The sequence below is a fragment of the Amphiprion ocellaris genome, chromosome 1 (assembly GCF_022539595.1).
Source record: "Amphiprion ocellaris isolate individual 3 ecotype Okinawa chromosome 1, ASM2253959v1, whole genome shotgun sequence".
In the NCBI taxonomy this organism is placed as follows: Eukaryota; Metazoa; Chordata; class Actinopteri; family Pomacentridae; genus Amphiprion; species Amphiprion ocellaris.
The window spans coordinates 20,252,642-20,263,821 of NC_072766.1; the positions used below are offsets into that span (position 1 = coordinate 20,252,642).

The following is an 11,180-nucleotide window of genomic DNA, read 5'->3' on the forward strand; positions in this document are numbered from 1 at the left end:
GAAAAGTGTTTACTGATGTAACAAATCAAGTGAGAGGTAGAGTCATTTTGTCCTTTAGACAATCAGACTTCTTTTTCCAACCAGATGAGTTACCCTTTGCTGGACATTAGAAAGAATGTAGTTTTAAGGCAAATGGTTTCATTTTTCACACCTAAAGGCTACGTTCATCTTTCATACAGAGACAGTGAAGCTGACAGTGATCTTATCACGCATTACTTCAATTAAAAGCAATCTGTAATGTTGTTTCATTTTCGTACCAATAACTGATGTGTCAAAGTGTTAACAGCAACTACAACTTGTTAATATAAGAGGGAGTTACGTCAACCACTGTTAACAGTCCAGCAGCTGTCATGGATGATTCCCGAGTGATTAACAGCAAGCTGCATGGTGGAGTCGTCCAGTTTTACACATCTACATGTCAGATCTCCTATAACAGACTTTTTCTTCATCACTAACAGAGCTGATAGACCTGACTGACAGCAGAACCTTGTAGTTAAAACAGTAAAAACATGTTCTCCTCTGATAGAACAAAGTTTGCCTTCAGGGTATTTTTTTTTTTTTTTTTTTGGCACCGAGTCATTCTAGATTTTGGGTGGTTGTGCAAACCTATTTACATCCCTGGAATTGTGAAATAACATCCAGTGCTGCTGCATCACTGAAACAGTCATTAGACAGTATCATCTGCCTCCAGCCCAGGAAGACGGGCTCTAACTGTTAGAGCCATAACAGGAATCTGGAAAGAAAGATTTTTAATTACAAAAAGAGAGCAGGTGATGATCTTTTGCATGGTGACTTCTTACATGGATCATTTCTCTCACAACCATAAATAGAACCCAGTCTTGTTGGCTGAAGGAACCAGTTAAGTGAAACATTTTGCTGAGTGGGTTGTTTTTAGGTTTATTCTCACTTGAGATAAAGGCATCGATGGCTGTGTGTGACATATGAGTGATAATATGAGTGTGTGAGTGAGGTGCAAATGAACTCTGAAGTTATGAGAAGGTTTTAACGTAGGCTATATTTCTCAAAGATATGAATACTATGAAACTTATAGATAAAAAAGTGGAACAAAGCTGACAATGAGATCCTAAAGAGCTGCGTAAGTTAAACGTGAAAATAAGTCTGATTGAAGATGATTTTCTTGAGTCAGTCTTTTGCCCTCAGCCTGGCTCCTTGATCTATCTGTCTCGTCATCCATCCTTCATCTTTTTATTGTTCATTTATAAAGAAACTTTGAAATGGAGGTGTATCATAAGTGATAGTTAAAAGTCATGACTCTGGATGATGCCCATTACTTTCAAATAGAATAACGTGAGTCTCAATGAGTCAGTCACAACGTTAAAACTACTAACAGGTAAAGCAAACACGGATCATCTCATTACAATGCAATGATCTGCTGGAAGACACTGGGTCCTGGCAGTGATGTGGAGATTTAGACAAGGAAAACCCACCTAAACACTGTTGCAGATCAAGCACACCTCCTCTGGCTATAGTACTTACCAAACTGGACAAGGCATGGTTCAAGGAACACAAGAAAGAACCCAAGGCATTGGCCTGGTCTTTAAATTTGCCAGATCTCAATTTGATCAAGTATCCGTAGAATGCGCATGAACATGCTTGATACAACACAGCCTCATTGCAACACACAGGACCCAAAAGATTCACTCCTAATGTTCCAGTGCCAGACACCACATGACACCTCCAGTGGTCTTGTATTCACAGCCCAACCAGTCAGAGATGTTTGCTGGCACAAGAAATACCTACAAAATGTTGAACATGTACTTTTAATCATGCAACGGATCAGTTTACATGTAAATTTCTGTGTGACTGCTTAACTACGATTATTTGCCATCCTAAGATGCTGACATTTAAAAAGTTTCAAAAGAAAATGTGTAAGAGGTGAATTCTTTAACAAAAAGTGCACTTGAGAGAAAAATGAAGTTCAATATTATACCTGATTCTCCTATAAATTTCTATGATTTTCTTTAGCTATTGGCCAAAACTTTTTACCTAAAAATAGCTTCAACTACAACTACTGTTGCTTGTATAGGTCAGTGCCTTGCCACAACAATATACCACTCAAACATATAAACAACTCAAACAAGGCACCCAAACCAATAATTCCAACATAATAATTCAGTCTATAATGAGATGTGTATATATTTAATTATCATTCAACATTTATTGTTTGCTGGAATATACACAGTGTCTGATGCAAACAGGCTTTGACAGCATGGAAAAATCGTTTATATAATGCTGTGATATTTTTATGTACCAACATATTTATACCAATTTACTGCCATAGTGCAAATTATGTGAAGCATGGTTATTGTAACAAATCAAATAAACTGTAACTACCGTAAATCTAAATATATAACACAGAAATTATGATTAGTCACCGCCACAAAATGGGATAACCATGTAGCTATAGAGCTGTACTTGGCCTTTTTCTTTTTTTTTCGGGATAGACTCGCTGCTTATCTGCTTACTGGTTTGGCCTGTAGACAAACTGGCAGTGTGAGGTGTCAGGGTGAGGGATTTACTGCTGGATTGGGCTGAGCCAGCTCCCGTAGTGTTGTATTCTCCTCTCTGCCCGAGAGAGACTCCCCTTTTTTCAGTGCAGGTCAACTACATTTACCCTTCAACCCATATACACACACACAAACACACTTTTACTGCATGCTGATAAACTACAATCACTTTAGACCTTCACTGGCTTTCTACAGAAGATGCTATGTTGTTAATGAAAACTCTACTGGGTCACTAAAATGGGTCAGTGTGGCTTGGCTGCGCTCACATGCACCTTTTTTTTCCTCACATGTGGCCAGCATGACCTGACAGTACACAGGCCTAATCCTTCTGCTATCTCGAGGAAGCAGACAGACTGAGGAGCCCTGTAGCGTGGCCCTACCATCTTTTTCTGGTCATTACCGGCACTAGGCCTCTCTACACGGATAGAAGCAATGAAGGAGAACCTCAATAAATGATCAGTGTGCTCTGCCAGCACCAACACATGCTGCATCTGCTGCCTCCCTGTTGCTGGAAGACAGAGTTCCCATATTGCTCCTTTACAGGTTGTACAACCCATAACCTCTGCAAGATGATAGTATAAACCTTCCAAATTTGCCATACAGATGGTAGATAAGTCCGTCCAGTCTAATGACACAAATCTGGCCAAGGAAATGGTTGATCTCTGCAGAAGCCCACCTCTCCTACAGCCCCAGAGGGATAAATGGGCCCCATTATACGGTGAAGTTTGTAATGATGCTTTTGATTAGTGAGTTGTCAGGAGGTATTGGCCCTACGCTCATCACAGCGTTGTTTAGCACTTTAAGGCCTCCATAAAGATGAGTGTTTTTTGAGAAAAGATGAAAAAGCAGGAGGCATGTGCCTAATGAAGTCTCAGGCTTATAGTCCCTCTCATGACAGGATAATTACACCAAATGCTTCCAGCGAACACTTCAAAGGACACTTCATCCCTGTGCCAACACCACACAACACATCGCACCAATCAAGATGACCTGACCTAAATCAGGTCCCCCTTGCTTGTCTGTAATGTCTTCCGCCCACCGACTCACTGGACCACTGCAATGAAATCCCAACCACACTCAATACACTTGATACACATACAGAAATGACCCTTGCTGATGTTGTTTCAGAAACATACTGACAAGTTAAGATGTCACATGCAGTGCTAATGGAGCAAAACATGCAACAGCAGAATGTGCAAACACAGAAACATGCGAATATGGGTGATCAGGTTTTGTTTCATTTGTGCAGCATATGAAATCACAACAGGAATGTTCAACTGTCAGTAGCACGCTGGTCCATTTATGTGAAATGTGTACTAAAAATATCAAAAATACATTTATAAATTTTAAAAAAACACACTGAGCCACCTTCTCTTTTACTGCTGATGCTTTGTGAGCCTACAAATATTCATATTATCAATCAAACATTAACAACTGTCAGTAGAGGGTGTTCACCTGTCATTTGAATCACACCTTGCAAAATATCAGTTAAAAAGCCCTCTCTTTATGATTATGTTTGGGAGAGAGAATGATACTGCAGCATTTCCCTGCATTTCCTTAGTCTAGAAAATGAGATTCTGAAGGGCAGCAAGAAAAATGTGAAGCTATATTAAAGTGATAGTCCAAACAAAAACTATCTTTACTTTTAATGTAATTTTCTCCTGGAGGTTCCTGGCATTGTGGGTAAGTTTGTAGTTTGCTGCTTTAAAAACAGAAGTTGGTTGGAATCACTAGTGTTATAATTATCTGTCTGTATTCCTATTCAAGCACATGCATTGGTTTTTGCATATGCATAAGTCTGACCACCTGCTTCCTTCTTCACAAATCTGCCCTAAACTTTCATGTAATCTAATCTAATCTAAACTTTGTGCGAATGCAAAACATTTCTCATGTTGTTCACATACAGCTGAGTAATACTAAGCATGTAACAACATTCTAAATGTTCCCAAAAAACTGTTTCATTCAGTAGTGAATAAGATGTCTGGACAAGATTGCACATGTTTACAAGTCAATGGACAATTTTTCTAGTGAATCCAGTGAATATGTCCTTTCAGAATAAGTCAGGGATGATAAATTAGCTTCTGGGGGATAAGATAAACCATATCACTACAGTGTGAGTGGCTTGGATGCTCCACTCTTCTCGTCTTGAGGAGAATTAAATTGAGGGGAAATAAGGATAGCATAAAGATTAAGAAGGAACTGCAAAACTGCAGGAGTTAACTGCATTAAAACAATATTTGCAAACACTTTACTTACAAAGCCAGCATGCAAGGCCATTTTGATAATTGCTGAGACTTCTTAACTGGCATTAACCGCTTCCAGCGCTGGAAGTGCTGCACAGGGGCAGAATGGAAATCTATTGTGACATGTTGAGAAAGAAATAACACTTAGATTTGTTTGAATGGCTCCAGTGAACATTTAAGATTTTCCCATGAAAAATGCAAAGCCATGCTAGATGCTGGATGCTGCATAATTAACAAACAGGCACTGAAAACTTCACTCGGTCTACTCTGAAAATGACTCCTGGAAGTACGGGTGGCACAGGAACAGATGGAGAGAGGCCACTTGAACACGGCGTAACGAAGTGATCCACAGATAATTCACTCATACAGCATGCATTTCAGATGAACCCAGTGAGGGTGTTATGTCTCATTTATTTTGGTAACTCACACCTGATTTATTTTTTACATATGTACAAACTACATTGCAACAGATGCCGTATTTCAGAGTGATATTTTATTTTCTGGTAAATACTAGAATATGTAACACAGCATGAATGTGAGAAACATGAGAACCTTTCCAGTAGGATCATTAGAAACACGGTAAAGATGCACTTTTATATAAGACTTTCAAAGGATGGCAATTTTCATTTGTTTACTAGACAGCTCACGAAAATCTTTTCATACAGAAAGTCATCAATGCACATGAAAACAAGCTATTCCCATTAAACATCTGTTGAAAGATCAACAGAGTGATTACAACGTGGTAAATACTCTCCTGCTCATCAGAGGCAATTTTATACCTAAATTTCACATTTGCCAATTTTGACCTCTGTCTGTATTTTTCAAAAACAAATTAAGCATTAGTACTGGAATAACTTATTTCAGTACTAATGTTCCAGTACATTTTCAATTAGCAATAAGAGAGAACAGACGCTCACTTGGGGGAAAAGGAGCAGGTACCCACTCACAATAAATAAATCATGATACCAGGTGGAGCTGAGTATTAGAGAAAAGGACACTTGTAATGAGAGTGGACAGTACTGAATCCATTTCCCAAATCACCACTCCTGAGAGGAGGCTCTTCAAGAATTTTTACATTACTGACCACCGCTCCGCGTTATATTATCCTTGTCTGTCTTTTCCATCACGCTACCTTTCTGTCACAGACAAGGCTCAAAGTGCCCTCTTTCACTCTGACCCTCAATTACCCAGCCCAATCATCTCAGACAGGTGTTGAGGTACAGTAATAAACCCTCACCCGATGCTGCAGAGGCAGCCTCTCTTTTAAAGCACCTCTGAGAGCTCTGAAATGACTGAACTCTGTGTTGATCAGGTGCTGCACCCACAGTTGACTCACGGCTGCTGACTGATAGAGTGCAGTAAAACAGAAAGAAAAATTACAATACCACTTGCTCTGTATGGCCTGTATAAACAAAATCATGTGTGCTTAATGTTTGCTGGGTACTCCTATAGCAGACAGATCATGTTCTAAAATGTTATTGAAAAATAGACTTGCATATGTTTATTGCTCTCATTTGTGTGCTCACCATTCACACGCAGAAAATCATAGATATTGTTACGGTCTTCATCGTACGTTTTAGTATCTTCAACTAGACGCCATTTACAGTAAAGCAAGTAAGTGAAGTTGTCAGCAGAGGCACTGAGAGAAAATTAAAGACTGAAGTTAAAGTCAAATCCCCAGCACTTATATCCATGCTTATACTATACATTACTGCTTAACTGTGTTGCAAATGGAGTGTTTTCAGTCACAAGGATATGCCGTCACTGCTTCATAAACCTCCTAGAGTGATAGTGCCATAAAGTCCATGGGGATACACAGTCAAGACTCCAGAGGTTTATCAGTTTCAAGCTGCACATCCAGAATATATTTTTTATGGAAACAACTTTAATCAGAATTCAAAAACAATCTGCTTTATTGACCATCAATAATATTAGCGAGTAAGGCTACATTTAAGATATTAGAGGTTAATGCAACAGCTATCAGGAGGACATTGTCCCCCCCCACACAGGTTTTTTATTTTGATTATTCAGACTTTTGTGTGAATAGGATCTCTTTGATTTCAGACATACCATAGTACAATCTCACAAAGACATGTGGTGTGATGTTCACGTGATGTTAAATGTCTTATAGTAAAATGTCATAATTACTTTCACCTCTCGTAAATTTTCATAATGAATTTTCTATTTCACACACACTGTGGGCATTGTTAATGACTTGTTCCTGATGTGTTCATTCATCCTTTGTGCGAAAGCAATCTGCTCATCCAATTCACTCTATAGCTCCTTCATCACACATTCTCTGACTGGAAGAAAAAGCAAAGACTACAGTCCATTGTTACTGCATTGAGCATGTGCTGTATCGCGACCTAGAAAGATTCGGCAAACCCTTCGAGCAAAGACAGTTACCAAGCTAAATTATCCTGCTACATACAGTATTGCAGGGAGGAGGTCAGGCTAAACAGCAATTGGAGCAGGCAAGAATGCATTTTAAAATAGCAAAAGGCAGGTTTATCATGCACAACAAAGTTACAGCAACATTCAGGCAACTGTGTTTCTTTGAACACATCACAGAGTATTGTCCAACGTATTTCAATACAAATGACAAGATTTTAAATCAAGCAACGCTGTTTATTGTAATAACTAGTAATCAACCAACCAAGAATCTACTTTGGCATAATGACAAGGTTGTGAAATATGTCCAATAGATAATATTTTAACAAACTGATTAAGTTCTATATCAAGTAAACAAGGCTATTCAGACTCCTCTGGCCCTGAGAAACATCCAACATTAACAGCTCCATGAGTAAAAGTCTGCAAATCACACAGCAAACAAGTTGAGTAATTCAAGGATTAGAGGATTCATACAGCCCAATTCCCTCTGGGCAGTCTGCCAATAGAGAAGTACGGTCCAGGTACTCATGAGGTGTACAATGCCACAACTGGCAGATCTGCGGAGAAGCTCATTGACAGATGAGCCAATTCCATGCATGCAGAGGTATACAACCAGATTCAGATGCAGGTGGCTTGACTTAACAGCACAAAAAAATCTCTGAAGTAAGGATTCGGGAGTTACATAAATTGCAGCAGCGAGCAGTCTAACAGCAGCTATTCATCCTTCAGATGAATTAAAGATTGAAGGTTTATAACATCTTAAATTTGTATTTTGTATCTAAGTCAGTATTCTTGTTTTTGATACAAGAATTAAGTGTGCAAATATATGTTACATCATCACCATCTTGATTTGTTTGCAGAAGATCATCAAGCACACGGATGTCAATTCTCATGTTTGGAACAGTAGAGATCATGTGAGCTTTTCATCAAGTGAAACAGCACATATACAACAAGTAGACTCGCAGTTTCTGGGACAAAGAATGAATCAGGATTGTAATTCCACATGCAAGGATAAGACGAGGAGTTGTTGATATAATCATACTCATTTTGTAGTCGCAAGGGCCAGAAAGAAGCAAACACTGAAAATAATTACGGAGGCAGAGAAAAAAAGGATCATGTTCTACAAATCTCTGGGTAAAACTACACTTTCTCTAATATTCAGCTGCAATTATGTTGCAAATCCATATGCGCGCACACTGAAAACTTTTTGGAGTTCAAAATGCTGCGTCTAATTGCTGAGTTTGGGGAAATGTATCATTCACAGGCTACATAAATATTGTGAATGAATGTTTTCATTTCACAATAGGTGGCTGTTCAGAGAGGAACACCGAAGGTGCTAAAATGTCAAGTTTAGAGGGCCTGGATTTTAGGTGTTGTCAGCAAAACAGCTTGATTTCAACTGGAGTGCTTTCTATTCATCAAACACTCAACACTGTGGCTGCTGATGACAGAAACAAGGAGGTTAATTTTGAGGTAACCATAAATGAAATGCTTTTATGTGATGCATTTTTATGCAGCCGGTGAAAATCTCGGTTTATTTTGTTGACATGGACATTACAATAGCTTTGGAATTAACATAAATACCCAAGTGCAAGCATCAAAAGCACTGGGTTAAGGGTCTATACTGTAAAGCTGTGGATCTGTGAAGGTTTACCTCATTCATCCTGGTAGCCACAGTGCAACATGAAGACAAAATGAATCAGCCATTGTATTCAGGATACAAGGCTTTAACCACTCATCTAACAGACTTCCTCAGTTCTCGATTCTTGCCTTCACTGTCTCAGAAGCCTCTTTGATAAGTCATGCCACCTCCTCACTGTTACAACCTCATTCCAGTGGATATTTAATTTTGTCTTGATGTAGCATAACGCTAATTTACAACACCTGTCCACAGGAGGCTGTGGTGGAAATGAAAACAATTTCAAACCCATGAGCAAACAATTAGGGATTTAATGGATAAAAGTAGTGTAATGGCAAGCTGTAAAGGAAAACACAGATCTAGTAGAAGCTGTGAATAAATCTTAGCTTTTGTTAATCTGGCCCCCCGGGGGGTAAATCAGTGGGAAGAAAAGCATCTGGAAATTTCCTATATTGCAGTATTGCATAAACTATCAAAAGGATTTATATGAAAGTGAGTTTTACAATTAATACTTCTGTTTTTTTGTTTTTTAATACTTATGTTTTGTGGCAGTTAGTGTATTTATATGTCTGAAAAGGATGATCATTTTGCAGTACTTCTAAAACCATCTGTTTGGACAACAGGTTGGTGCAAAAAGCCATTTGTTTTGATGTGCCACTAATGATGTTGATATGTAAAAACCCCACTAGAAGTTATCATAATTAATTCTGTAGCAGACAAGTCCGTACCAAACGCCTTTCAATAGTTCTTGAGAAGTTTCACTCAAAACCACAAGTGTCAGACTCATGAAAAAAAAGTCAGATGCTGAAGTTAATGTGATTCTGTCTCTAGGAACCAGGAATGTTTCAGCAGAATTTTAATGGCAGTTCTTCCGATAATTGTTCAGATATTTAAGTTTTAAGTTTAGCTGACCAACTGACCTACATTTTCACCTACAGAGCTGTGATGCTAGAATGGTTGAAAATGGATATATTGAAATATCTGGATTAAGATCTCCTCTTATTTCACTTTTTGCCTACTATGTGGTTCTCTGTGAAGTCTCATCAGTTCCTCTCTTTTGTGTTCTTCCTCCTCTTTTCTTTTACAGGTGGTGGGTCAGATCGATAAACTAACGTCCGACTTTGACTTTGACCTGGAGCCAGATGACTGGACGGTGGCCACAGCCAGCAGCACGTCCAGCAGTGAGCGGGGTTTGGGAGAGGCCTTCAGATTGGACTTCCTTAATGCAGATGTGCTTTCTGACAGCTGGGAGTTCTGTAGTTACCTGGAGGCTGCTGGCGCTGCCGCCCGCAGATCTAGCGAGCAACCAGGGGACCCACGACAGGATCTGGGCCGCGGTACGATCCCCACCCAGACGCAGACCCCCACCCCGCCCCCCACCACTGCCTCGGTCTACTCCCAGATGAACGGCGGGCTGCCCATTCCCAACGGGCCACGCATTATTACTCCAGATTCATCCAGCGAGGAGGCCAGCAGCTCCACACACAGCCACAAGACTTCCCGTACCTCCGGCACAAGAGAAAGGGTCCGCTTCAGTGACAAAATTCTGTATCATGCATTGTGCTGTGACGATGACGAGGAGGAGGAGGAACAAGAGGAGTTACAAGAGGACAAGAGTGGCTGTGCTACACCAGATAGCGATACTGAGCCCAGCCTCCTGGCGAGCTCGGTCGCCCCCAAACGTTCTTCCTCTGAGCACTCACTCCTCCATAACTGTGTGGACCCTTCCTACGTCTCCTCCCCTGTGAAGGGGACAACAGGAGCTCACACACAACCCAGGAAAGGTCTCTTAAACTCCGGCTGCCGCAAAAAACTGTTACGAAATAGCAGCACACAAACTGTCTCTGACAAGAGCACCCAAACTGTACTGCCCTATATTCCAACCAAACAGAAAACAAAGGACCACTGAGAAAGCCCGAAGTTTATCATAAATCTCATGAAGAGGACTGTGCATTATTTAATATTAAATACATAGCTCATAGATTAATACACAAATAAATTAATTACTAAATAAATAAATGATATATGGGAAATCACTCGACTACCTAAAGTCATTCTGAGGCTCAGGGAAAACACAATGAAATGAAGTAAAGCAGATCATTAGGATGAAAGTTACTGGTGGACCAAAAGGTTAGTGCCTGTTCTAATGTTAAAAAGATATACTGACTGAATGGACTCCCTATGTGTAACCATTTGAAACAATGACAGATTACAAAAGCAATCATTTTTACCAGAACATTTTAAGTGCTCAAAATCAGACATATGAAGAGGTTCTTTCCCCTTGTCATACAACAGTATAAGTCACAAAGAAAGAAAAAAAATGCTTGTTCCTATAATGTGGATACAAAACATTGCTCATTCTGTACTCTGAATCTGTAT

General features: G+C 39.6%; 1 protein-coding gene across 2 annotated transcripts in view; it reads left to right on the forward strand.

The window, feature by feature from the left end:
• Positions 1-10,837, forward strand: part of insyn1 (inhibitory synaptic factor 1) — a 46,040-nt gene extending 35,203 nt beyond the window's left edge. For both annotated transcript variants that reach the window (XM_023274901.3, XM_023274902.3), the window contains exon 3: positions 9,889-10,837. In XM_023274901.3, the coding sequence (XP_023130669.1) occupies positions 9,889-10,710 (822 nt within the window). In that variant the 3' untranslated portion in view covers positions 10,711-10,837. The remainder of the gene's footprint in view (positions 1-9,888) is intronic.
• The last annotated feature ends 343 nt before the right edge of the window (positions 10,838-11,180 follow it).